The sequence below is a fragment of the Siniperca chuatsi genome, linkage group LG21 (genome assembly GCF_020085105.1).
Source record: "Siniperca chuatsi isolate FFG_IHB_CAS linkage group LG21, ASM2008510v1, whole genome shotgun sequence".
Lineage (NCBI taxonomy): Eukaryota > Metazoa > Chordata > Actinopteri > Centrarchiformes > Sinipercidae > Siniperca > Siniperca chuatsi.
The window spans coordinates 11,185,693-11,213,685 of NC_058062.1; the positions used below are offsets into that span (position 1 = coordinate 11,185,693).

Genomic DNA, 27,993 nt, shown 5'->3' on the forward strand with positions numbered 1-27,993 from the left:
CAATCAAAACCAACATTTGATATAGATATAAATAAATGACCAAATGGTTACCATAACCTTTGCGGTTATTGTTTAATTTCCCACACGAGTTCTAGAATGTGATGGCTGAAACTGTTTATTGTCAAACATGTATCTGCCTTTCTAAATCACTTGTGTTTAAAGTGCATCAACACTTGAGCTTCGCACATCGTTACCTGTTAGCGTTGGCTATGTTTACAAAAAAACAACAACAATGTGACTGCAACCAAGTTATAGACTTTTTTCTCTGGTAAGTGCTTTTGTCCAGTTTGTGATTCTCATGTGGTTAATCACTGTTTTTTCCTCAGATGAGCCTATTTTAAAGGTTACACTGATGATCATGGGGTGATGTTAGGCTAACTAAGTTCACTTAACAATAACTAACTATAGCTAGCTATGCATAAGACTCTACCTAAACACATTTTGATAGCTATCAAGACACAAAATTTACCCCAAAGATACAGAGAGGGTCGTAAATTGTGATAGCGGTGAGAGCAGAAACTGATGTGTTTGGCTAATCTCAGTCCGACTGTAGAGCACTAATACCTACCTGTCAACCTGTCATCCTGTCATCCTTTGGTCTTTTTCATGTTAACGTTAGTTAACGCTAGCTAATCCTCTAACGTTAGTATCACAGATTCTAACAGGTTAACCTACAGATGAGTCTGAAGCTATCAAAATTTGCAAAATCTATGGACGCCCCATGTTTTGTAACATCTAACGTTATACAATTTAAAGTATGGTAAAAACTGGGGGGGGGTCTTATGGGTCTGAACCATTAACGTTAACTTTCATTAAGGATATCCGGAATGCAAAACGGAAAGGAAATCATTGTTTTAATTAATAGTCTGTACAAGGTTTTACAATTGTATAAACACCTTTCCATGAAGATGTCATATGCTATCCAACGTTCGAAAGCAGTTATGTTTTAAACTGCTAGCTAACACGTAGCCAGCTAATGCTAAAGTTAGCCTATTTCAACATTACCAGTTAGCTAACTGACCGGTCGGTGACATTAACCTGAACAAACTTTCATAAGTGGATACATATTTGGGCTGAGTTTCTGATTTTTTCCCTCTGAAGTCCGTTATTCTTGTGTGTCAGGTGACATAACTATAAAAGGCTAACGTTATCGTGTTGCATCCAACTAGCTAACGTTAGCTTATACAGTAGTAGTAAAATCATTGTACATTGTTTGAGTAGCACTTCAACTAGCATGCCTCTAGTCTAGCCTCTGTCGCTAATAATCGGGACATTTTTTTATTTTTAATTTCTTATCTGTAAAACAACTAACGTTAATGATAATAAGGAAAATGCTGCGAAAAACGGGTAAAAGACGTGACCGCCAGCCAAGGGTAGTGGTGTCGTATACCTTGACTTCTGTGTTTTGCTGTTTTACATCCAGTGGTGGAAAGTAACTAAGTAGCCTACACTTACTCAAGTACTGTACTTAACTACAACTTTGAGGTACTTGTACTTTACTTGAGTATTTCCATTTTATGCTACTTTATACTTCTACTCCACTACAGTTCAGAGGAACATATTGTACTTTTTACTGCATTACATTTATTTGACAGCTTTAGTTAGGCTACTAGTTTGGCCTATTTTGCATATTAAGATTTCCCATAAAACACATATGATAAGCTTATAAAATATAATACATTTACAAAGATTAAACCAGTTAAACTATTTGTGGGCCAAAGAGGTAAAAGTATCCAATATTTCGATTATAGAAAAGTCTGGAAAATAATACAAATTTGTGTATCAGAACTTGTTTTTTTCTTCTTTTCTCTCCCATTAATAATCTCATGACCCTTCAGATTTATCTTGTGACCCTTTGGAGGGGCCTGGCCTTGAGGTTTGGAACCAGTTAACTAAACTGTCTAACTGTATAAAGAAGTTATTAGCTCCACCTCAAGCAGCTACAGCACTTAAATGCTGCTTACATATTGATGTATCAGTATTAACAATTAATAATGACACATATCAGTCACAGGGGACATTTTACTGCAGAATGAGTACTTTTACTTTCAATACTTTAAGTACATTTTATTGTTAATACTTATGTACTGTTACTTAAGTAGGATTTTGGATGCAGAACATTTACTTGTAATGAAGTATTTGTACATTGTGGTCTTGGTACTTTTACCTAAGTAATGCATCTGAGTACTTCTTCCGCTACTGTCTGTATGTAAGTAAACACATGGAGTGTGTTTCTATTTCAATGGGAAATATTGTATTTTTCACATCATTACATTTACACACAAAAAACAACTAGGTACTAGGTACAAATTATGAGTTTGCATATGCAAAACATATGATGAGTTTAGAAAATATTATTGATGCACTATTCTTAGATTACACTACACAACACAAAATAGTTAAAATTAATTGCTGAGGCTTTTAGCCAACATTACGTGATAAAATGGAGGTGTATGGAAATGTGTTTGTGGTGTCCATAGCACTGACAAATTGCATTTTAGAAACAAAACAGCAACATGCTTTTGCAGAAACAATGTCCCAGTTACTTAGGGATAATCCACAACCTGTTTCTGTTGTATGTTGTTTTATTTGTGCCTTTTTTCAAGACTTTTTCTGCTCCATGTCTGTGTCTCTCCCTCCATTTTCCTCTCTTCACCTCTGTCTAACCTATTTCTCCCTCCAGTTTATCCATGCTTGAACATCATAATGACTGATTTTGAGGGACAGAAGGAGGAGCAGCCGGAGGTGGCACTCACTATACCAGAACAAGGAGCTCACAACCCAAACTGCGTCTCCACAGAGGAGGAGCAGCTGCCCTATCCGGATCTGGCCCCTGTGGTTTGGCTCTTCTTAAAACAAACAACAAGACCCCGTAACTGGTGTCTGCAAATGACTTGTAGCTCATATCCTTTCTTACTGCTGGAAGTCTAACCTTGTCTGACACCTGGTAAGACCAAATATGTCTAATAATAATAATAATAATACAAACAGTTTTTAAGCTTGACTAGATATCATACACTATGTATATTTCTGAGTGTATCTAAAGGATTAAAACATTTTTTAAAGATTTGAAGGAGCACGTAGACTTACCCCCATTACTTTCTACACGTGTCTTTTTCTCACCTGTCTGGCTGTCGCATATTAAAACTTTACAACACTGTATAAAGTCAGCCCATTAGGTGCTTCTAGTATGTAATCTTCCTTTGTTGATGAATTTTATGAATGAATAAATATGATCTCATCCTATGTGTTTTGGCCTTAACCTCTTCCTCCACGTGGTTGGATAATATATCCATACTGATGGTCCTACTGAACTGTGTGACTATGGGCATGTACAAGCCCTGTGGAGAGATTAGCTCCAACCTACAGGTTAGTGCGACCCCTGTACTCTTATTAGTGGCCACTGGCAGTGAAATGTACATTTACTGTGTCATTAACACTTTGTTTAAATACAATCAAAAAGTGTTTGTTAAACAATGTTTACCTTAGTTTCTATTTTTGCAGTGTGGCTAGATACCTGTGCTGTGATGTGAATCTTTCATTGGCTAAATGGTGTATAGTGGTGTGGGACGTGGTTGTCCAATTTTAAAACAGATTATATTTTTGACTGGATGAGTTCAAGTTCAGTTTAAATTTCACTCCACTGCCTCAGTTTTAGTTGGCCTGGTTGGGTCACAGACAAGATTTATCCTTTTCTGCTCTCAGAACAGGTTGACTGGGCCACATGTTTGACAAAGAAAGTGGCCACCTCACATCACATTTGAGACCAGCTAAATTATAACATAAAAGGCTAACCATAATCAAAATGTCCTTCTGTATTGATGAGTAAACACAATAGTACTTTTGCGTTGTTGTATGTTTAACCGTACATTTTTTTCTTTTATCGTGTACAACCAGGTGTTGGAGGCTTTTATCATTGCATTCTTTATGGTGGAAATGCTCATCAAGATGGTGGCCCTGGGAATCTTTGGCTGTAAAGGAAGTTACCTGAGCAGCAACTGGAACAAGTTTGACTTCCTTATCAACTTGGGAAAGTTAGTATCCCACAATGCCTTTCGCTCATGCCAACAAAACGCTGTGTTTTCTCTTTCGTCTGCAGATGGACAACAGCAGTAACCTTAGGTTTTTGAACTATCAGCCTCTCATGTTTTCATATTCAGTATTAGAATGTGTGTAAATTTAATTATGTAAATCAAAGAACACAAAATAAGATACTGTTCCTGTCTGCAGGGTTTTGGATTATTATCTGGATTCCCTTGGCATCGACTTTCATATCTCTCAGGTGCTCAGGCCAATACGACTGATCGGCAGAGTACCAAGTAAGTCGACTTTTGAACATTTGCAGGACTTGGTGAGAACATGGACGCCAAAGTTATTCATCCTTGGTGGACCATTCACTCTTTTGCCCCATGCTAACTATTAGCACTCTTCAGTGGTCCTCAAAACTTGTTCCCCAGAGCCCTGATGGTTTTCATTTGCCGTCCAATTAAAAATGAATTTGAACTTAAAGTAAATCAAATAAAAGTGTTATTTGGACAATCATTAGCTGGAGTAGGTCTCCAACTAATGATTGTTTTCATAATTGTCTGTCGATCGATTTAGTGATTGATTGTTTCAGCTCTAGTTTAAACAAAATGTTGAAACACCATGAAAAAGGTGTAACAAAGTTATTTGCTCCCCTGTTGTATCTTTCATCATGTGATTATTGATTATGATCACTTCATCTATTAAATATAGGATTATCATTAAAACATAGCTATATCCAGTTCATGCAATTATTATGAAAATAATTATTTTTAAAAAGATGGAAAATGTGAAAATCCATATTTGTGTTTCTAAACATACCTATAGTAACTGCTATATGTAGTCTTGTTAATCTTGGGGATAATTATATTAGCGAAAGATTTCAAGATTTCACTGTGACTCAACGGATGTCGACCGCTGTGATTAACCTCCCACAGCAGTCTTTTTTCTACTTCACCTTCTGGTCTTTGTTACATTTAACATAATATAAGATGTACCTGTATTGATCCCCCATAGGGGAAATTCAATTTGACACAGCAGCACAAGGGAATGTAGTAAAAAAATAAGATAAGATAAAATAAAATAGGAATAGTATATACAATAAATAGTTATGTGTGTATATACATGTGCAATGTTTTTCAAAAATATGTGCAATATCTGTAGTGGTGACAGTTTGAGATATAACAGTAATTCTAAATAAATCAGGTAACTAACCATATGCAAAATGTACTAACTACAAATTACTACTGTAAGAACTACTGTATACTGTACTACACTGTATTATATGTAACAAGAAAGTACACAACCAAATGCATGTGGATTCAACAGACCTTTGTCCTGCAAGGGCACAGCACAATGAGTGTGAAGATAGGTCGGGCAATAATAAAATTTAAACCTAATATAATAACATGTCTAATAGCTTCATTATATAAATGAACAATCTGGTATTGCCAAGAACAATCTGGATATATACACTGAAATACCAAAAGACAGGAATACCTTTACTATCTAATGTAATTCAATACAACAGCCCTGTAAGAAATATTGATTTTACTAAGCTTGTCAAATTCAGTTTTAGTTGAGAGGGTGTCCGAAGGTTGTGGATTCAACAAGACTGTAGTTTGGTATTTTTATTAAGTAGTCCACCCTGATGTATAATACAATCCAATACAACAACATTACAAACTTCAGAGCTAACCCTATATGCATACATTTCAATGATGAGGCTAAACTCAACCTGACAGTTGAGGATGGATGTTGAACATATGTGGTTAGACAAGACTAGCCACAGGGAGTTCAAATACCATTATCATGTGTGCATATCTACTACAGTATATTCTTGTGTGTGTGTGACAAAGTAGTAGTCAAAATAATTTCTGATGGCATCTTTTTGTGTTCATCGGTGTAGGTATGCGAGACTTGGTGTCAGTACTCTCAGAGACCGTGCCCATGCTTGCAAATGTTCTCATCCTCTACATCTTCGTCATCCACATCTTTGCTGTTGTGGGAGTCCAGCTGTGGGCAGGGCAGCTGCTCAACCGCTGCTTCCTGGGAGAGGACATTCGCACGTAAGGAAATTGCTTGGTCTGCTCTTCCACTGTTTGCATTTTCCACTTCCCTCTGGGCTAGAAATTGCACAAATGGCCTCCAGATATTGCTATCGTTTACAGTCCAAAATGTACAATGTAATATGTAATGTGAGATGTAATATGTCACATTACATGAATACTAAGGGAATGCTTGGCATTTTTTCATGAAACAACATACATTCTGTCGATTAACAAATGGATTAATTGACTAATTGTTTCTGCTCTACTATGATTTATTGAATTTACTTATGCTGTGACTGTGAACTCTACAAGATGTCGGGCAAAGCACTTAAGACAATATCATGATCTTATTAAGAATACTTTTATCTGATATTAATATGTAAAAAATGCAGAGCAAGACAATAACTCACAGCATCAAATAAATGCTTAAAAAGCATAAAAAGCTTAAAAATGTCATTTGTAAATGAGTTTGTAAATGCTACATTTTACAACAAATCCTACATCCTTTTTTTCTCTATTTTTGACTCAGTTGTATATCAATGTATCACTAATATGACACACTGTATGTCTTTTTCTCAACACACAGCACAAAAAGCCCTATCATGTGAAATCTAAAAGCTATGTAATAATATCTATAATATATCACTTCTAATCTGTAAAAGCTGTTATCATTCTTTTTCTATCCAGAAAGTACAATGTGTCCTTAAGTCCGTACTATGTGTCCAAGTATGGTGAAAAATACCCATTTATCTGTTCGCCTGACGGCAAGAACGGGATGGTACGCTGCCATGATGTTCCACCTTACAAGAAGGATAGGAAAACCTGCTCATTGGCTGCTCCCCAACATGCTTCAGCTGCAAATGAGTTAGTCCCTATGGGGGCTGGGGCCACTGCTAACACCTGTGTAAACTGGAACCTGTACTACAATGTCTGTCGTGCCGGAGACCGCAACCCTCAAATGGGAGCGATCAGTTTTGATAACATTGCCTTTGCCTGGATAGCCATATTCCAGGTAAGAGTGGTTTTGATATGTGCAGAAATACATTTGGATGTTGACATGTAGAAACAACAACATGGAGAGCAGGGAATTAAGAATATCAGGGAGAGGCCTCTGAAAGTGTAGTTTTACACTTTAGTATGGCAGCATGGGGTATAAGGCTGAATTTTGTGCACTTGTCAGACATGAACTTTATGGTTCTTTGTGGGTTCTGAAGGATGATGTGGTACTGATGTTCATCCTCTATCATCGATCTATCTATCTATGATTTATCATTATAGAGCAGTGGTGGAAGAAGTATTCAGACAGTTTACCCCAAAATCAAAAATACACATTTCCTCTTACCTGTAGTGCTACTTCTCCATCTAAATTTTTTGGTGTGAGTTGCAGAGTTTTGGAAATATCATTTTGGAAATATTGTCTGCTACTGCTTATTTAAGAAGTAGCAGGATTTTCTCAACCCATAAAGGAACACTTAAAAATTTGTAAAAAGAATTTGTACTTAAGTACAGTACTTGAGTACATGTACTTAGCTACATTCCACCACTGTCAAAGAGTCATTGGTAAGTATAGCTTCCCTTTGGCTGGGCTCCCATCATTGTTCACCATTTTGTAAACTACGAGCTTATTTAAATCTTGTTAAAATGTTGCCATATAGTAATATTTTATTTTCATCACTCTCTGTCTCTCTCTCTCCCAGGCGGTGACACTGGAGGGATGGTCGGAGATCATGTTCTATGTCATGGATGCTCATTCCATCTGGAGTTTTCTATTTTTCATACTTGTCACCATTGTAAGTAGCCATTTAGTTAACAAACTTAGTATATGACTGTGTTCCAGGATTTCAAAAAACAACCTCAAAATTATGTTTTGGCTGCGGTTGAGATAATGGTCTTTATAGCTGGTTAAATAACTTCAGTGACATCTATGAAAGTCCGACAGCAGCAGCAAAATACACTGAAATTCAGTGTATTTTGCTGCTGCTTTCATAGATGTCACTGAAGTTGTTTTAACCCAACCTGTGCCCAAACCCCTGCCTTTTGAGCCTTTAATGAGCCTAGAACCAATGAAACACAAATGTATACTATAATGCTGGCTTGCTACAGTTTTTTTGCAGGAGAGAAAGCTACCTGTTACTGTAGATTTGAGTTTTTTGCTATGCTCAACAGCAGATGGGTTAGGTCAGAAGATCAAGATAAATATGCCATAATATTAAAATCTGCCAGGTACTTACATGTTTACATAACAAATATTTAAATAGTTTTACATGCTCTAATTTAGAAAAATAAGAATAAAAGACAGACATAACCACCTTAAACTTATCAACTTGGGTTGGGCCATTCAGTTCCAGGATTAGAACCAAAGCCCTAATTGAAATATACATTTTAATGCTGCTCTCATTTGCACAGTGTGCAGAACTGTGGTTTAAACGCTTATTGTGTTACTACTGAAATAGAGTTATTGTTAACACTTGAATTGCATTTCTGTAAAAACCTTGAAAAAACTTAAATTAACTCAGTTACAGTATTGTGTGAGCTACTTTTATCAATGCCTGTCATTCGATCTAAAAGTGCTGATAATGCATTCAGAGCGAGAGTTAGAGAATATGTGTAAGAAGGGCATGAAAAAGAGGAAGGAAGGAGGATGAAGAGGCAGGGGAAAGGCTTAGTTTTAATTAAAGGAATAAAAGCAAAACAAACAACAACAGCACAAAAAAAGAGAGACATTCTCCTTTAAATGTGGATATGTCTCCTCCTCATAATCTCTGTTAGGCCTAAATTAAACTGAGGGCAGTAATACTAAATATGCTCATGTTGCTGGTGTAATTTACCTGAAGCAGAGTTTTTGAATATTTGCTCTAAATAGCCACTCTATACTTCTCCAAACAGGTGGGCTCCTTTATCATGATAAACGTGTGCGCAGTCGTCATCGCCACCCAGTTCTCTGAGAATATGGGAAGGGACACAGGAGAGCAGCGTGCTGGTGCTGTGTCTCTCACACGGCTCAAGTTAACCTGCTGGCTGCAGCAGATCTCCAGGAGGTGCAGCAGGTCAGTTACTGTATATGTAAGCGTTTAAAAAGCAGCACTTTATGGTCAAACTTGTAGTTTGCAGTAACGTGAGTGTATAACCATGTAAGATTATGTCAGATGCATTATTTCTTTAAACAAATATTATTTTATTATCATACAATATGTATAATTCTCAGGATGAAAGTAGATATAAATGCGTCTGTATGGTGTAGCCTTAATAGTGCTAGTTTAGTTTCAGTTGGAATTTCACCCACGTTGTAAGTTTAAACTTTGGAGCATTTTTAGTGCATTTTTGCAAAACTAAATGTGTTATGTTGATGAGCATGGAATAGTTTAGTTTAGTTAATTGAATTAACTCAGAAAATAAACATGTATGTCTTAATTTAACCTGAAAATAACACCCTCTTAGTCTATTTTCAGTTATTGTTATCTCTCGTCTTTTTACCAGTCATTTCAACAAGGTGCACCCTATTGGCAGAGGCAGCTTGAGAAATTCCTCAGTGGTGAGACTAGTCAACAACTTTCTGCAGTACCACCAGCAGCAGCGCTGTTGTCAAGAGACCACTTAACTGACTCCCCTGTCTTCCAGATTCAAGTCTTGAAACCACTCAAGAGAAAGGTTACGAGGACTGTCAAAAGTAAACTCTTCGACCGAGTGATCATGTTTGCCGTTTTACTCAGTATTCTCACCATGGCCATTGAGCACCACGAGCAGGTGAGGAGCAAAGTGTTTCTGTCTGCTTACTATTTGTCCACTCCAGGCTTCTATACATTTCAGGTGTGTAAGGTGAATGATGACCTGACCAGCTGAAAGGTTCATTTTTCAGGTGTACCACACAAGAAAACTGCATTTTGACTTTTGTTATGCTGGGGATGAAGAAAGAGACTTTACCAATTCTGTCCTGATCTTCCAACATTAAGAACCCCAAAGGGAACACTAGAACGTTAACTACTTTATTTTCCTTTCGTTCCTTCTCACAACTGTTCTTTCTTGCTTATTTTGTACTGATTGCTTGTCTTATCCCTCTTCCCTCCATCTATATCTCTCTTTTCTTCTGTCCTGTCTTGCTTCCTCTTGCTTTATTTCTTTCCATCTTCTCTTCCTACAGCCTAAGAAGTTAACACATATGTTACAGATCAGTAACATAATCTTCACCATTATATTTGTTGTGGAGATGACCTTAAAGCTAATCGCTCTCACGTGGACATACTTCAGGGACCGAAACAACATATTTGACTTCGTCATCGTCATCATCAGGTAATATGATCCCATGCAGTCTGACTTTTGACCTCCGGTTATTGCTTTGTCTTGTAATATGTGCCATCATTGAAATTCGCATTATATCCCTATTTCATAGTTTGGGGTTCGACTCTCATTCGAGCCACCTATTTTGTACATATATGCATGGTTACAGTTGTCAGACATAACTTGCCAACAGTGTATTAAAATGTGGTTGTCTGTGGTTTTTAGTTTGTGGGAAATCAATCATAAAGCTGATGGCAGATTGTCAGTTCTACGCGCATTTCGTTTGCTGCGGTTTGTGAGGCTTGTTCACTTCCTCCCTTACCTGAAGAGACAACTGCTAGTGCTGAAGAGGACCATACAAGAGGCAGCCGCACTCTGCGGGCTACTGCTGTGTGTCATTTTCATTTTTAGGCATGTACACACATGAATACACAAAAATCCTTCCTCCCCAAGTGTGTGTTTGTAGACATCTGTAATGTCATAGGAAATCCCAAATGCTATTTAATTACTACAATATAATGATTATCACCTACGACATGCACACATTAAAATTTTTCTGACTGAATTTTCTTGTTTCTTTACAGTGTACTGGGTATGTACTTGTTCGGTTGTAAATTTAATTTCAGGGCTAAAGGACGCAGTGGCCGAAAACACTTTGACTCCCTACTCTGGTCCATGGTCACAGTGTTCCAGGTAAGTTATTGACTTCCCAATTTGTGCCATTGTCATTGTATTGTATCATCATGCAAGTTGTGCCTCAATCTCTGTCTGTGTTACTCTCTTGTATTAAATCTATCAATCCAGCTTCTGACACAGGAGGACTGGAATCAGGTGCTATACAAGGCCATGGATGCTACATCCCCATGGGCCGCTCTCTACTTTAGTGCGGTCATTGTGTTTGGGAAACATGTTCTTCTAAATGTACTTGTGGGCATAGTGGTTCAGAGCTTCCAGGCCAGGGTAAGGACATCTGTCTAAGTTTTTTCCAAGAGCTAGATGTTTTATACTTTTTATATTGAAAAACATACCCAACATGGCTTTTAAGTACGGGCACTCAAACACTTACATACACACCTATGGCGATTTGCTGTTGTTCCAGCGCACCACAAGTTCCAATCAAGACTGTGGGTCTGATAATTCCACTCCAACCAACCTGACCCATTCACAGACAGATGACAGCAAGACAAATGTAAGTTTCTTAGAGTCACAGATTACAAATTGTGGTTTCAGAATCTACTGAGAGGTCTCTGAGAAAGCGCTTGTGGTGAGCAACTTGGTTATTTCTCCCTTGTTGATATAATAGTTACAGTTTGGAAACCCAAGGTGCTGTACTTGCTCAGACATACCCACGTTCCTACACTCACCTTTGCTCAACTCTTTTTCATGTTGTTCCAGGACCCTTCAAGACCCATCCTACACCACTCCCTCTCTCGCCCTGGGCCCAGCAGATCCACTATGATTAACTCAGCCCCCAAGGAAGACTCTGCACCTACAGATATCAAGGAGGACAACGTAAGTTCCTAAGAGTGATAGTTTTCAAAGTCTGGTTTGGGACTCAACCGAGAGTTAACCCAGGGTGAGGATTTTACAAACCTTTACACACCAATGTGAATAGCTTTGACTTGGTTCTTAGCAATATGTTGCTGGTGTACCACACCTCTTCAGTGTTGCTTGTGGTTCTTTTCAAGTATTTTTGTTCATACTTTGGATAAAGAGAAGTGACTGATGTGTAACTATTCACCCCTGCAGAGATCTGTGAACTTGATCCACAGAGTGCGCCGCTGGTGCAAAGAGCATGAAGAGTCGTCATTCTATGTGTTTTCTCCACAGAACAGGTAAATCTCATTCACACATAAACACACACAATTTCACTATCATTCTCTTAAATTCTGGTTTTATTTGGCTTTCCTGTTGTTACATAGTTGATCGCTTTTGTTTGTTCAGCTCTACAGATGTTTCTTAGCAACCGATTTACACATTAAGAGCGCTTTAGTGATGCAAATGTTGCAGATGTTTCTGTATGTGATTGCAGGCTGTTGGGAGACACGTATAAACTAAAAGCGTGATTGTTTTGACAGTGGATTGTGCACACAGGATGCTGATCAGTCCTTTTGAGAGGAGTTTCAATTAGTACCATCAGCCCTGCAGCAAACACTGTCACTATTGCTAACTACAGTAGCTAGAAAGCAAGTGTCGATTTAGCAAAACCTTAACATAATTAAATCAATTGTTTTTTAATTGGTTAATCCATCCATTAATTTTCTGCCAGTTATCTGGATTCCGGTCACCTTACCTTAATTATTTATATCAATAGAAATTATTGTTATATACTGCTGGGAAGTACTAAAAAACTATGATATAATAACAAGTAATTCTTGGCCATATCATCTGGTTTTCCATCATGCCTTCATACTTATATACATACTTAATACTACAATTTAACTTGGTGAACCCTGCAGAAACCATGTTATATGATGGGTTTTAGCAAATTACATCTGATTGGATACATTTATGTACATGCCCCCGAGTTCAAGATGAATATTGAATAATATTTTAATGTTTTACAGGAAGAGAAAGAGAGGGATTTTCATATAAACCACTCATAAATGTTTCTTTGATGTATATTTGAAATCAAGAGATACAATTAATACAGGGTCATGGTATTAGAACTTCAAAAATGTATTTTTTATTTCACTGTGGCTTTCATTCCCTTGGTTTCCCTTTTATGTTTAACTGACTGTAGCTATTTTAATCAAAGTGTGTGTGTTTGTGTTTAGGTTCCGTATCTGTTGCCAACGTGTGATATCTCACAAGATGTTTGACCACGTGATTCTGCTCTTCATTCTACTAAGCTGTGTCACCATTGCTTTGGAGAGGCCTGGACTAGACCCTGATGGCATGGTGAGACACACACATATGTAAGCTTTACTGTTACTATGGACAGGGATATATAGTAAACCCTCACAGAGTGTCGAGAAACACACAAACCTATCCAATCAGAAACACACAAGCATAGTATGATAAATATAGACAGATGCACATGCGTGTCCACACAGGATAATCATACTACATGTAAGGTGTGATGAGAGATGGCAAATACAGCATCACCGCAGACATACATGCACCGTAATGCACACTTCCACACAGTCAAGCTGGATGTTATGTATTTAATAAAACAAATAATATTTAATATGAGTTTGATTAGAGTTAATACAAAATAGATGCAGGTTAAAAATAAATCGCACTCTGCCCTTTAGGAGCTATGGATCCTGGATATGTCTGGTTACGTATTCTCTGCTGTCTTCCTGGTAGAGATGCTTTTAAAGGTAAAATCAGTTTTGTTTGTTTTCTGTGGTCATTGTGAAATGGCATTAGTATTAACTGAAATGTTATATTCTTGCTGATAAATACAATTACTTCATGGCTTCTGAGTTGTTGAACCCCTGCTGGGTTGAGATCAAATAAATTTTGCAGCTCAGATTTTCAGCAGATTTTCAGTGTTTTGAAAAATCCATAATGTTTTAATTTTAAATTGATGAACTGTTGCTTTAACACCAGGTTTTAGCTCTTGGTTTGCTGTTCGGGAAGGAGAGCTACTGCCGGTCTTCGTGGAATGTCGTGGATGGTTTGTTGGTGATTCTGTCTTTGGTCCACATCTCTGTCTCTCTGGCCAATAAGGGCAAACATAACAAGCTGGGTATCCTGAAAGTATTACGCCTGCTACGCACACTGCGCCCACTGAGGTACATTATTTATATGTGTGTGTTTGTATTTGATATTTGTTTTCATCTTATTTCATATCATGTTTGTGTCTGTAGGTACATGTGCTGCCTTTAACAAACATCTGTTTGTTTATGTTTGCATGTTCCAGGGTGATCAAGCGAGCCCCAAAACTGAAGCTGGCTGTGGAAGCTCTGATGGCCTCAGTTAAACCCATCGGGAACATCGTTTTCATTTCCTGCGCCTTCTTATTTTTTTTTGGCATCTTTGGGGTGCAGGTAAGTTGGCACACACACACACGCACGCACGCACACACACACACGCACGCACGCACACATGCACGCACGCACACACGCACGCATAGCATTCCTTTACCCTGACTGACAATCAAGCAATGAAAATGAACGATGTGACCCCTGGCCAGCTTTTAGCCAAGCACTCATTATAAACACCTCTGTTGACAATGATAAAATAACACTACAGACACTGTCTCTGTCTTTATCGCGCCCAAACACTGTAGTTGTTCAAAGGGAAGTTCTACTACTGTGTGGGTGAGGACACAAGAAACATCATCAACAAGACTGACTGTCTGTCGGCCAACTATCGCTGGTTACGAAAGGAGTACAACTTTGACAACCTGCCTCAGGTATGGACTAACGCATCAAGGATGAGAAAGGCAAAGGAATATGTGTATATATATATGTATATATATTATTTTTTTAGACAATATTGAATCACTGTTTAAGACTGAATATGGATCTACTGACAACCACAGATTATTGTAGAGAGATAATCGCTTGCTAGCATTGCACTAGCCAAAGAGGTGATGTGGTTGGGTCTGTATGGTTGTATGTTAGTTAGTATGAAATCTCAAAAACTACTTAGATTGCAGTGATATTTGATGGTGAACTGTGAGATGTGGAAGCTAAATGTTCCCATATTCCTTGGTTTGAGAAAAATCTTTTAGTAAAGGAAAAGTAAATAGATTTGTCTGCATTTTTAGGCTTTGGTTTCAACACTCCTCCTACAAATGTCATGTAATCTTCACCCAATGTGGTAAATCATGATATATTTAAATTATCCGCAAGACGTTATTACTTTTACTTTTTAATATTCCATACCATTTTCTTGACATAAACTGCCATAACTCTTAAATACAGTTACAACCAAATTTAAAGAGTACATGCACATATCATCTCTGATATGATCTAGCAAAATTGGACTGCATTTCACACAAAGACGGCACCACAGTAACTTGATAAATGAATTGTCCATAATTCAGTGGCCATGACTCTGACTTTTTTGCACATTTTGCACAATTTGTCTTGTACAAAGGCTCAATATTCTAGGAAAAGTCTTAGATATTGTCCTAAACCTCATGGTCAGCCAATCAGTATGATCACATGATCTATCACTATGTATATGTAATGGAGATTTGGATCCAGATGCAGATTAAAAACTTCCAAAGCTCTTCTATTTTCTCTACAGTAACAAATTAAGAGAACTGAGTGGAGCTGGATGAGGTATCTCCCTGAGTGCTTTCTAGTTTCTTTTTAAATTGGTTATACAAAAGAACCATGTTCAACTAACTGTAATGAATTTGTATACTGTTACAAAACGTGGGATCTAATAATATTAGGAATTGTAAAATCGCTGTGTTGACTTAACAGTTATTTCTATGTTTCCCATTCAGGCTCTGATTTCCTTGTTTGTAATGTACTCTAAGGATGGCTGGGTGAACATCATGTATGATGGGCTGGATGCTGTGGGAGTAGACCAACAGGTATTTTTGCTGGCAATATGCCTGATGTTTTTACACTGTTATGTACATGATAAGGGAACAATGGACAATACAAACTTGATGTTCACTGTGATGGATTACACAACTTTTTTCATGGTTCTGCAAATAATAATTTTCTTATGTTAAATGGAAACTATTGGCTGCCTGAAACAGTTGATACTACTGTATTGTTAGAATTTAATTGCTGTGCATATGACAAATATGCTAGTAACCATTTCCATAACACTTCCAACATGACTCAAGTCTGAATTTTTATCAAGTCTGAAGTGAATGCAGATACATTAATGGAAGGGCTGTAGCAAGCACATGTCAGTATGCAGAGAGATATATTAAATGCACGAGTTGTTTTGCCTTATTAAGATAGCAGTGTAATAAATTTGTCTTTGATGTCTTTTCTTTGATTTTCTCCTCTCAGCCTCAGAGGAACCACAACGAATGGATGCTTCTCTATTTCATCTCCTTCATGCTTATGAGCTTCTTGCTCCTCGACATGTTTATCGGCGTAATGGTGGAGACCTTCCACCAGTGTCAGCAGGAGCAAAAAAGAAGAAGAGATGGAGGGTTACTAGAAGAGGGAGGAGAAGTATTGCAAGACCAGTGCAGCAGTAAGGAGAATCGAGGGGCTTGTTGGTGGTCTGTTTTTCTAGCATTGTCTTTCAGAGTCTAAAAAATAAAACAGAAAGACTGGTCAGGCCATGGAAACAGTGGTTGATCATGATGGCGAGGACAATGTCAGTCTGATGTATGTATTAGTACCGGCTGTGTGCAGTGGGTTTAACAGAGCTAAAAACAGCTGCCTGCTGCAGCTGGAAATAACGTTGATGAGACTGGTGATAATGAACCAAAACAGTAAAGTGCAGGCCATAAAACCAAAACAACAAGCTGAAAGACGTTTAATTGTTCTGTAGACCTGCAGAATCGTGTGATAATTCTCTTTGAGTTCTTCACTTTGGGTGAATCCTTTCACATGCATGTAGTCATATGATCCATTGTTGATATAAAAATATTGACTAAAGCAGTTCTAAATGTTTTGAGCATGTGTTAAATATTTGTCTGCCTTCTCTGTCTGTGTACTTCTGAATGCATCTTTGTGTGTGTGTGTGTGTGTGTGTGTTCCAGATCCTGAGCAGATGCCATATTACACACACTACTCGCCCATGCGTCGATCTATCCATACTCTGTGTACCAGCAACTTCCTTGACCTCTTCATGACTGTTGTCATTTTCATCAGTGTCTTGATGATGGCTTTCGAACATTATAATCAACCTTCGGTAAAGCACACACACACACACTATCTGCAGGAGTTGCAAGCTCAGATCTGCCACAAAAAATTATTTGCATGGACACTGTGAGGGGATAAAAATAAAAACCTGTGTGTGTGTGTATCTGCTCAGTATATAGCGAAGCTTACAGCGTATTCCTACTATGTGTTCACTGCCATCCTGATCATCGAAGTCCTGCTGAAGCTCGTGGCGTTTGGCGTACTGAGGTTCATAAAAATCAGGTGAAACACTAGAATGAGCAAGTTAATTTCCCTTAGTTGCGTTTGCCTGTAAGAGCCTAAAGTGTTATATGATGTTTGCGTGTGTGTTTAGTTGGAATCTGCTGGATGTTGCAGTAGTCTTGGTTTCCATCATCAGTATCATTTTCACCGAGATGAAAATTGCATACTCATTTCCTATTAATCCCAGCATCCTGAGAGTCTGCAGAGTACTCAGGCTAGCACAAGGTACACACACACACACACACACACTCGACAAAGTAAAAGCATCTGAAGTTCTAAAGGTATCTGTGGGTGACAAATGACCAGTTAAGGGTGTGTGTGGGTTGTTTATGCACATATATAAGTTATCCATGACAACTCCTGTAACTGTCTTCAGTGCTGAAGGCCAAAAAGATACGAGTTCTGCTGAAAACCATTATCAAGACGCTCTCACAGGTAAACACATACACATATTTTGTCTGATTCATTATAAATGTAAAGTGAGTATGAATTCATTTGTTTTGCATGGGGATAAGCATGTTCCTGCTACATTTGCTCTTGATGTTTGCCAGCTTAACAGTATGCAGATTCTGTCCCTGAGCTATCTCTGTTTGTGCCCTGTTTACATACTAGAAACCCTACGACAGTGTTGTGCCCACCAGTCAGTTTTATTATTAAATCTGCATATTAATAAACACCAAACTTATCAAATAGGGCCTCATTTTTGGCCACCATAAAATTCATAATTTAAACAGCTAGGGTTACCTATACAACTCAACAGATGGAGGAAGTTGCAGCAGCAAATTTCCACAGCAAATGGCAGCAGAAGAGAAAACAAAGATGCTAAAAAGATGACGTGCTTAAAAAACAGTGTTAATTACAAATGCAGGCCTGTCTGTAATGATAGCCTGTCTCCAACAAGAAAGGCTTGCAGTTCCTTTTAGTTGAGGTTCATTAAGGCCTGGTTGAGAATTTTGTATCTACATTGTAGTGTTTGTTGTGCAGGAGATCTAACATGCATTTTGATTCCAGGTTGGAAATATTTGTCTACTCTTCATGTTCTTCTTTTTCATCTATGCTGTGCTGGGAGTGGAGCTGTTTAGCAGGATAGGTCAGTCACACTACTAGCAGAACACACACATACACACAGGCTTACTGAAAAGGATTGTGGTCCCAGAGCTGATCCCAGATTTGCCCAGTATCTACATTGTTGCCAAGGAAAGCCAGAAACCCTTTGGCTAATCTTCAAGGAGTAGTTGGCCTCAGGAGGCAGCGTAGTAAATACCACAGCCAACCCAGAGCATCATTAAGTCATTAGCGAATCCTTCTATAAAATTATAATGGACCATAACATTGCTGAATTTTGGATAAATACTATAGGCTTACTCTCATGGCACACTACCAATATGTTAAAAATATATAGTTTCTCACTCCAAACAAATTCATTGTCAGTATGGAGCACCGTTCTGTTGAATCTGAAGCTGACTCAGAAGCTGACGTTGTTTGCATATTTCATTTTCAGAATCAGAATCAGAAATACTTTATTGATCCCCGAGGGGAAATTATTTTGTTACAGCAGCTCACTATCACGTCAGTGCACACAGGAATAGAAGTACTAAGTAAAAAATATAATACACTATAATACAGGTCAGAAAATAAATTAAGTACCAAGTGGGTATAAGTATAAAATAAGTGTGAAGTACAAAGTGGGTTTACCGGTTGATGACAATAATACGGTATAAGGTAATAGTGCATGTCACTGTCAAGTTAAGTGTAGCTTATTAAGATTATAATGAGACGGAGGATATTGCACAGCAGTAATAGAGGTATGAATAAATATCAATATCAATAAATAGGGAATGTTAAACTGAAAAGAGTATATTGCACAGGAGTATTAAGTATTAATTTTTGGGGATAAATAAACTTTGTGCGCTTGATTTTTAGTTGCTGACTCAAACACATATCTGAAGGTTTTTATTGGTTGAAACCAACATGTCCACAGTGCACTAAAATCAATATCTGTATGTCTGTGTTGTGTGCCTCTGTGTGTTGTGTCGTCTGTGTCAGAATGCAACGACGATCACCCATGTCTGGGTTTAAATCGGCACACCAACTTCAGGCATTTTGGGATGGCCCTGCTCACGCTCTACCAAGTGTGCACTGGGGACAACTGGAGCGGGATTATGAAAGTATACTCTCACTCATACATGCATACATACAAGCTCTATATATACATATATTTCCCCCTAACCACTGAGAAAGCAGTGATGTCCAGTTATGTAAGGGGTAATTACATACAAGCATTGAACGTACAACTTTGAGGGTATTATCCCACTTATGGCCACTTGCCTACACAATGCCATATGTAATCAAATAAAACTTTTTTTTTCAAAGTTTAATATTAGTGCAGTAAATTAGAACTGCAAACAAACAACTTCATCATAGGTGTTTGGTTATACTGTAAGAAGTTAATCTACAACTTCCAGCCAGTGAGAGAGGGATCACTCCAAAGTGTGATTTGATAGGACGACTTTCGGGGTTGTTTAAAAATGTGAGATGTTTTTTACTAGGAGTTTTTATTTAGTGCACAGCATGAGGTAAGTTGATGAATCTGGTCACCCAGAGAAATTTGATGATACGTCAAAGTCCTCATTTCCCCATTTAAGAAACTTTGGTAACCCTTATTTTATGGGTCTGTGATTTTCTAATAATTTTCCATTAATTTTCTGGGAAGTGTCCTGGAAAGAAAGTAGTAGTTTGGTTCTAATTATAGGGAAGATGGAGACAGTGTTGGTACACGTCCAATTAATTAATTTCAGTTAATTTCTAGTGTAACATGGGGAGAGTTTTTGTCACAGCAGGTCAGCTAAACAATTTGTCTACAGGCAGCATACAATTCAACATATATGAAGAATACAGTTCCCTGTAATATATGAATAATGAATTAATTATTATTATTCCATGTAAGATCAGATCTTTCAAGCTCCAGATAAGAATTTTGTATATTTACTACATTTCTAAAATATTTTTGCTGTACTATTAAGTTTCCAATTGTCAGATTATTCTGATTACTGTGGTTACAACACCAAACAAACAAAAAACATATTTTTGAAGTTAGAAAGATTTTGTGATGTTGCCTCCAGTCTGTGCCAGTCCCTCCTTCTTTCTGAATCTTGCTCTGTGTCTCTCAAGGACACATTGAGGGAGTGTCATCCTCATGACGAACACTGTTTGGCGTACCTGCCCTGGGTCTCTCCGATCATCTTTACCAGCTTTGTGGTTATGGCCCAGTTTGTGCTGGTGAACCTGGTTGTGGCAGCGATAATGCAAGCTCTGGACGACAGCCTTGAGGTAAAGCTACAGTACATACAGCCATTCTTTGATTAGAACAACTGTAAAGCTTTATTTTACAGGTCTGTAATCTCCTAATATGTTCTTAACAAATTTGTAAAGAACTATGTAATTTGGTATTAATTATAGGGAAAATAGAGCTATTGTCTTTATTTTATACATAAATTATACATAAAATTAATTCCATTTAATTGTAACTCTAAAATTTTAAATGTATCTATAGTCAAGCATACAATTCAACATATATGAAGAATAAAGTTTCCAATAATTAATGGATAATGAATTAATATTTACTTGGGATTGTATTGAGCCATTCTTTCAAGGAATTTCTTTTGAAAATCAACACTCGCCAACAAGCAAGTAAGTTCAACTAACTGTCTCAAAACTTGGTCTCTATTTTTCTATAATTAGTACCAAATGAAAAAAAATCACTACAATAAAAGAATCGTACTTATTGACCAGATTAACTAACATTAAAGTACAATGCAAATTTCCACATCTGGATTATTTCAAATCAGAGGGTTCAAATTAATTAGTGACTTTCCAGCAAAACAATGTCCTTGCTTGAGAAAATCTTTGTCAGACGGCTGAATCCTAACGGCTAAAATGCTGTGGGAGGAAACATGACAAGAACAAAATAATAATAAAAATAATAATTATAGCAATGATAATAATAATAATAATAATAATAATAATAATAAACAAAGCTTTGATTTCTGACTTTAACATTGAAATACCAGTGTAACTATTAATAATAATGAATAATACTTTCATATTTCAGAACAAACCTACTCACTGCTGTCTCCCCCAGGAGGTTGAACTGCAGGACGCTAAGCGGGCCATGTTGTCTCAAGGGAAGAGTGACAGATCCAGCTCCAGCCACGGAGACGCAGAGGAACCCTCAGAGTAATGCCACACTTGTTTAAGCAGTACCATATTATTTTTTTTCTTTTTTGGTCTCATGATATGTCCTTTATTCCAAAGAGCACCTGTTTTTTGATACCTGCATTTGTGAAGTAGCACTCCTCAGCCAATTGCTTGCCATTTGCTTTCTTTCTTAGATAACAGTTTTAACTTTTTTATCCATTATTTTGTTGTTTTAAATAGTGATATAAACTGGCTTTAATGCAGTATATCAGGGGGTCCATATGGTAGTAGTTGAAGTGTGAACAATGAGATTAACGGTGTTACACAAAGAGTTTTAAAACACCTCTAGAAAGTGCCTCAGCCATTACGTAAAACAGCAGATGGAAACACAAAAAATAACACATTAAGAAAAAGAAATGAAAAGCAATCCTCAAGAAACCGCTTATTTTAATAAATAAATTCTAATGTTATTTAAAAATCTTTGAAGACAGCAGGTGGTGGTCATTGCATCTTTTCCTCCTTCCAGGGGAGACAAGTGTCCCAATTCCATAGTACATACTTATCATATAGCCTGCATTGTCATAGTATACTGTTTTTGCAGTTTACAATAAATCATATACTAACAGGAAATTTTGAAATATCACACTGCGACCTTGGAATGCTACTGCCAAGAAAAAACAAAATGTTTGATGCATTGTGAGACAATGCACATCAACAACACTCTCACAAATTAAGTGTTTGTAATATGCATACTTAATGTTGTCATTCCCCCTACATTATCAAAACCTGCTTAGAATTAGTGTGTAGTATGGAAGAGCACTTTACATACCTTTTAACTATTTGTTCACTCTTAAAATAAAGTAAAATATTTCTCTATAAAAGCTGACCTGTCGTGGATACCCAAAATCATTTCAAAATGCATTAGTGGGATTTTTTTATTTTTTATTTTTGTCTTGTGAAGTCTTGTGTACCTTAGTATTCAGCGCTTTTGCATAATTTCTTAAGAGTTGCAGGGGATTGTCCAACATTTGTTACAGTTGGCCTCCTCTCTCACAACTGATAACTGAAAATGAAAGCAAAGAATTATGCAAACATAAGTGAAAGTCGGTTTTCTGAGTGGCAGGTCCATTTGACCCTGTAGAGATCCAAGATAATAAAGTTATAAATGATGAAGCAAAGACTTTATGTTAGAATACTATGGTATTTGAGGCTGTGTGGTTCACTTCAGCATATTGCTGCCAATCATTAAAAGAGAAGACAATCCCAGTTCTTCTCCTTTATTTCAGTGATTTCATGGTACAGGCAAAGTAAGGTTATACACAGGTCAATCATCATCCACCAGTCAAACCATATGTTGGTTTCCATAGTTAATTTTAGTTGGGCCCGACACAAAAGTGTAACAAACATGTTGTTTCTCAATTACACCAAAGTGACACAACATTTCTCACTACATTTCCAGGCAGAAAAAAATATACAAAAGATTTCTGTATATATACAGAAACATACCTATATGTGTGTATATATATATATATATATATATATATATATATATATATATATATATATATATATATATATATATATATATGTATAGTTGTAATAAAACACTCGTGCACACATGGATCTTTGAAAGTAAATTGTAAAAATGCAGATCATGATCCATCCTCACATGGTGACATGATCAAATCTGCAGTGAATGATGAGTGTGACCTTAGTCCCACAGACGGTTTGTGTCTTCTAAAACAGCCGTAAATGTGGGTGTTGGTTTACCACAGAGGAGCTCTGGTCAGCACTCCCTTCCAGCTGCGAGAATCTGCCACCTGCAACAGAGTAGGAGAGCGTGTCTAAACATGAAACTGAAGAATAACGAGATATGCAAGTATCATAACAGAGACAGATGCCACACAAAGAGCCTTGAACTTTGCACTTAGATTTGCTCTGCTTCTGCTCAAACTGAATGCTTGCACTCAGATATATTGTTGCTTGCACAGATTTCCTGCGCTCCCGCTTGAGCCCTTCTTCTTGCGCTCAGGCTGCTTCTGTGCGCTCGCAGATTTGTCCTCTGCTCTTGGATTTTTTTGTGCAATAACCCTCTCAAAATCCCCCAAATGACCCCTACCTCGTTGGGGGGGCATTCGCTTTACTTCTTAGAGCGTCCCGTACGGGCGGTTGCTCTTTAACCAGGTTCATCCACTCCACATCTTTATTATATACTTTCTTTACAACTTTTGGAATAAAAGTACAGTTGTTACATATACCAGTGCCCATACGTTTTACTATAATAGCTAAATACTGTATAGGGAATGTGAAGGTACGTCACGCCGCGTTGAATTAGGGTAATAAGAGTTAGGGTTGGGGTTACTATGTCTTGTCATTGTAGCAGTATCTGTAATTGTGATTACTTTGCCCCTGTGCATCGATCTAAGATAATCTGAGCAGAAGTAGGATGCTGATTATGTTTGATCAGAATGACTCACCTGCATTCTCTTATGAAGAAACCTCAACTTCTGGCTGAGACATTCAATCTCCTGAGACAGGGCAGAGAGGCCATGGTCAGGTGTATGTAGAGATGCATATGAATGTAAAATACCTCTTTACAAAAGTTTAATCATAACACAAACTATCCCATTCCATCCCATTCATATTGTCGGATTTTCACACAAAATCAAATAACATTTACCATGAGTAATCATAGTAAATGTTATTTGGCCAGGGTTACACTCATAAACATGGCTGTGTTATGGTTAACATTGTGTTCACTGTTGCAAATGGATTAGAGGAAAGTTAAAATACCTCGCTTAGTTTTTCGTCGCGTCTGAGTTTGATCTGAGGCAGAAGCTCCTCCAGTCTCTGAATCTGTAATGAAACATGGAATCTGTTTGGTGTTCATATTATTATTTTTTTTTTATATTGTATTATATTATCCACTCCAAATGCAATGTTTATATGTATTGGATAAAGGCAAATCAAATTCAGCAGTACCACAAAATGATTAACACATGATTACATTTCTCACTTGACTGAAGGAAAAGGACAGACTCAGTGGTGTTCTTCTAGCTCGTCTCCTCATTAACACCTTAAAATATATTACATTGCACTGACAAGTGGTTGTCTGTTGTAAGAGAATTAGAGCTTAACATTTTCTCCTCCAGACGGTAATTTTACTGTGGAACAGCACTGCTGAATAAATGCATCAGTTTTGTATTTTTTAGTGGGAACCATTCATATTGTAACATTACCACTAGTTATTGTATTACCGCTATGTGGTTTCTGTGTCTTACCCTCCTGTCAATAGTCTGTGGCCTGGACTTCATGCTCTTGTTGATCACAGTCATGGGAATGGTTCTGGGCTTGGGACGCACTGGGGACAGAAAAATCACAGCCGTTAATTTGTGTTTCACTTAAGTAATGTGTAAAAAAATGGGCATGGCTAACAATTGATTCAGATACAAAAAAGGGAGTACTATCACATTTCATGTGGTATTACGCAGTTTTGAATACAAAGAAGAATACAGCACACAGTATGAACAATGCCAGGTGTTCATAACATTTTTAGCTAAGGACAGATGTGTAGCAGGAACTATGATTTGCGCTACTGTGTTGCCTTTTCTCATCCTTGGTGAGTCAAAATGTATTTCTGTCCATTTTGGTTATACCAGTACTTTATGAAACCAGGATTTATGTCATAATCTAAAGTGATATTTGCACAGTAAAAACATGTCATCTGCTGTATTAAATTTTCCGTTAGCATATGAAATAGTATTTTAATTGGTAACACTTTACTACACCCCCAATTTAGCACTTGTAGGCAGTATATACAAATTTAATTGATTTAAGTGATTGTGCCACCCACATGTTACCTGTAGGTAGTTTAAAAGAATAGTTTGGCATTTTGGGAAATGCTCATATTTGCTTTATTAGAGTTAGATGAGAAGAATGATACTACTCTCATGTCTGTACAATAAATATGAAGTTACAGTTAGCTTAGCTTAGCACAAAGACTGGATACAGGGAGAAACAGCTAGCCTGACTCTCTCCAAAGGTAATAAAATCCACCTACCACCACCTTTAAAGCTCACAAATTAACACATTATATCCTGTTTGTTTAATCCGTTAATCCTTTTTACATTTTGACTTCTGATCAGTTTCCAGTCCTTATGCTAAGCTAACCAGATGCTGGCTGTAGCTTCATATTTAATACTATTAATATTCATATGTATTGGTATCAACCTTCTCATCAAACTTTTGTCAAGAAAGCATATTTCTCAAAAATCACACTGTTCTATTAACAGTGTGTTGTAATGTAGAAGAACAAATGGCAGGAACCGCGGTTCAGATCTTGACCTGCAGTTTAAGAAAACACTGTCAAAGAGAACAAATGGCGAGTCCGCTCTTACCATGCTGAAAGATCTTGGCTACCTCAAGCACATATGGCCTGTGGTGAAAAATACATGTCACCAGTTTACATCAAGAAGTGCTTGATAAATGGAGTATGCGCTGAATAGATGTATAGAAAACATGAAAGAACTTAATGTCTACAGTCAAGACTGCTTACATGTGCTTGCTGTTAGCAGGGATTGAGTTGTTCAGAGGGATCAGACAACCACGGTGGTTCCTTATCTGCAAACAGACAAAAGCAGAAGCTCGATCTCACTGCATTTTTAAGAATTATGAATTATGGCTATATGATTATAGTTTCAGCTACAACCAGAAACGTTTTCTTTCTTTTTAACCATATTCTGTAGACATACAAACATTCAGAAGTAGGCCTGCATCTCTAACATGATGCCAAAGAAGAGAGTCGTTGTACCTTAAATATGACATCAGAAGAGTTCAGCCCAAAGGTAGTGGCGATAATCTGAAAAGAGATACAAATACTAGCAAATAATTAGTAAGAATTACAACAAACACAATGGTCATTGTCCAACTAAATCTCAACAAATCCTGTGATTGCTGTGAGCACTCTAAACCCTCAGTTCTGACTTCCAGATGTGAAACTCCTTCTGTGCAGGTACAATAAAAAAAGCAGGTGGACCACTTGCACACCTGTCTGATCATGGAGACCTCAGCTGCTGGAGGAATGGACACTTCCCGAAGAGCCACCACTCTGTCATCTGCAACAGATACAACATGAGATGCAACTACTTTCCAATATGTCACCATTTAAAAGGTGTTGTTAATTGCTATAATGTAATGTATGTAATGGCTTTATTAATGACAAATAAATAATTTTCTAATTCTTTATTGTTACCAGGTTTATAGGTTATAACCCATTATTGAGAACAACCTTTAGACCCCTCCAATGGACAATTTGACCCCTGACCTTCTGTAAAGCAGGAAACATTTTGTGTCCAGTATTTTTTCTGATATTGAAAATATGTGTATATTCATTGATTCGGGGGGTTCAATGAGGGAGAAGGAGTAGATGTTATTTTAATAATCTTTAAAAAGGTAATGGAACATGTTGAGTGGAAAAACGTCTAGCCTGAAGTATATGTTTAAGTCTACATCAAGTCTGTAGACTTGATGGATTATTATAAAATACCCTTAATCAATCCCTTTTAAACATTATTTTGTTAAAATCTATTTGACAATTTTATATTATATATTTAAGATTCTTGACCTGCAGTACTAGTATATTTCTATCTTGTTTATTTTTTAGTACCAAAATACCAAAGCAAATTTCTTGTAAGTGTAAACCTACTTGGCAATAAAGCTGATTCTGATTTATATCTGCAGACTATATTAATGACTTGACTCTTAAAAACTCACTTCTTTATTTACCAATAAAAAGCCATCAATTACAACTACAAACACACCAGTTAGCTGGCAGGAATCATGTTGTTTTACAGTAATCCCATATTCAGATTAAATAGGCTTTTCATTCCTCCTTTGAATCAGTGGTTTGCAACCGAGGTAATAACACTCAACAGTCAAATACAGCTGTCGCTTTCCTCTTTGACCATTTATGGATAATAAGCTTCGCTAGCTGCACCCTGTACAGTCTATGGCTACACCTGACCATTTGTAAAAAGAAAACACTTACCGTATGTATAATGTGTGTGTGGTGGATTTATACCATATGGTCTGAGAAAAAGATAATCTCCATTTTGTCTTCAACGGGTTAAAGAGGCTGGTTACCATGGATACAGAGACGCACAGACCGAGAATATCAGTGACTGGCAATTCATTTCTCACTGATCGTAAAGTCGACAAACTTACAGAAACTTACGAACCGTTTTTGTCAAGCCGTCTCAGAGCGATCCAGGTCTTTGATACACGTGGTGGTTTGTCAGAACAGACGTTAGACATTTTAATCCTCACAGCAGCATAATCACAGCAACAGCGGCCAGGCGCGAGACTACCTGCTACATCCGGCCAGGGACTTTCAGAATAAGTCTTTATACATCTACATCAAATTA

The 27,993-nt window shown here is 37.3% G+C and overlaps 2 protein-coding genes across 8 annotated transcripts; one reads left to right on the top strand and one right to left on the bottom strand.

Moving 5' to 3' along the window:
- The first annotated feature begins 112 nt into the window (after positions 1 to 112).
- LOC122869333 (voltage-dependent T-type calcium channel subunit alpha-1H-like) lies at positions 113 to 27,205 on the top strand. 5 transcript variants are annotated; one of them, XM_044182239.1, is made up of 34 exons: positions 113 to 268; positions 2,684 to 2,903; positions 3,276 to 3,369; positions 3,898 to 4,034; positions 4,231 to 4,319; positions 5,933 to 6,092; positions 6,762 to 7,086; positions 7,772 to 7,864; positions 8,961 to 9,121; positions 9,552 to 9,606; positions 9,693 to 9,818; positions 10,213 to 10,361; positions 10,575 to 10,760; positions 10,934 to 11,042; positions 11,154 to 11,309; positions 11,449 to 11,538; positions 11,745 to 11,861; positions 12,099 to 12,184; positions 13,127 to 13,250; positions 13,607 to 13,675; positions 13,908 to 14,092; positions 14,221 to 14,347; positions 14,590 to 14,715; positions 15,763 to 15,852; positions 16,286 to 16,475; positions 16,990 to 17,141; positions 17,265 to 17,374; positions 17,466 to 17,599; positions 17,751 to 17,809; positions 18,386 to 18,464; positions 19,421 to 19,542; positions 20,546 to 20,704; positions 21,486 to 21,610; positions 26,583 to 27,205. In XM_044182239.1, exons 2-34 carry the CDS (start codon positions 2,707 to 2,709, stop codon positions 26,623 to 26,625), a joined length of 4,224 nt encoding a protein of 1,407 aa, XP_044038174.1. In that variant the 5' UTR covers positions 113 to 268; positions 2,684 to 2,706; the 3' UTR covers positions 26,626 to 27,205. The 5 variants fall into 5 exon arrangements, with proteins under 5 accessions (XP_044038174.1, XP_044038177.1, XP_044038176.1 ...); XM_044182242.1 differs by having other exon boundaries at positions 21,516 to 21,610; XM_044182241.1 differs by lacking the exon at positions 26,583 to 27,205 and adding an exon at positions 26,317 to 26,418.
- On the bottom strand, positions 23,147 to 27,949 carry si:zfos-1056e6.1 (uncharacterized protein LOC107988029 homolog). Of its 3 annotated transcripts, XM_044182246.1 has the most exons (10): positions 27,808 to 27,941; positions 27,618 to 27,704; positions 26,618 to 26,685; positions 26,382 to 26,429; positions 26,127 to 26,191; positions 25,969 to 26,006; positions 24,853 to 24,932; positions 24,365 to 24,427; positions 24,049 to 24,099; positions 23,147 to 23,391 (listed from the first exon to the last, which is right to left on the bottom strand). In XM_044182246.1, the coding sequence occupies exons 3-10, from the start codon at positions 26,627 to 26,629 to the stop codon at positions 23,338 to 23,340; spliced, it is 411 nt and encodes a 136-aa protein (XP_044038181.1). In that variant the 5' UTR covers positions 26,630 to 26,685; positions 27,618 to 27,704; positions 27,808 to 27,941; the 3' UTR covers positions 23,147 to 23,337. The 3 variants fall into 3 exon arrangements, with proteins under 3 accessions (XP_044038181.1, XP_044038180.1, XP_044038182.1); XM_044182245.1 differs by lacking the exon at positions 27,618 to 27,704 and having other exon boundaries at positions 27,808 to 27,949; XM_044182247.1 differs by lacking the exon at positions 27,618 to 27,704 and having other exon boundaries at positions 27,794 to 27,931.
- Positions 27,950 to 27,993: the final 44 nt, after the last annotated feature.

Bases quoted from the DNA above. Each gene is read 5' to 3' on its own strand.
- si:zfos-1056e6.1 (XM_044182245.1), bottom strand. From the start codon at position 27,883: ATGTCTAACGTCTGTTCTGACAAACCACCACGTGTATCAAAGACCTGG. The intron at 26,686-27,807 runs GTTCGTAAGTTT...TATCTGTTGCAG, and splicing joins GAGACGGCTTGACAAAAACG to ATGACAGAGTGGTGGCTCTT. The intron at 24,100-24,364 runs GTATTTTAACTT...GCCCTGTCTCAG, and splicing joins GCGACGAAAAACTAAGCGAG to GAGATTGAATGTCTCAGCCA.
- LOC122869333 (XM_044182239.1), top strand. From the start codon at position 2,707: ATGACTGATTTTGAGGGACAGAAGGAGGAGCAGCCGGAGGTGGCACTC. The intron at 12,185-13,126 runs GTAAATCTCATT...GTTTGTGTTTAG, and splicing joins GTGTTTTCTCCACAGAACAG to GTTCCGTATCTGTTGCCAAC. The intron at 14,093-14,220 runs GTACATTATTTA...TGCATGTTCCAG, and splicing joins CGCACACTGCGCCCACTGAG to GGTGATCAAGCGAGCCCCAA.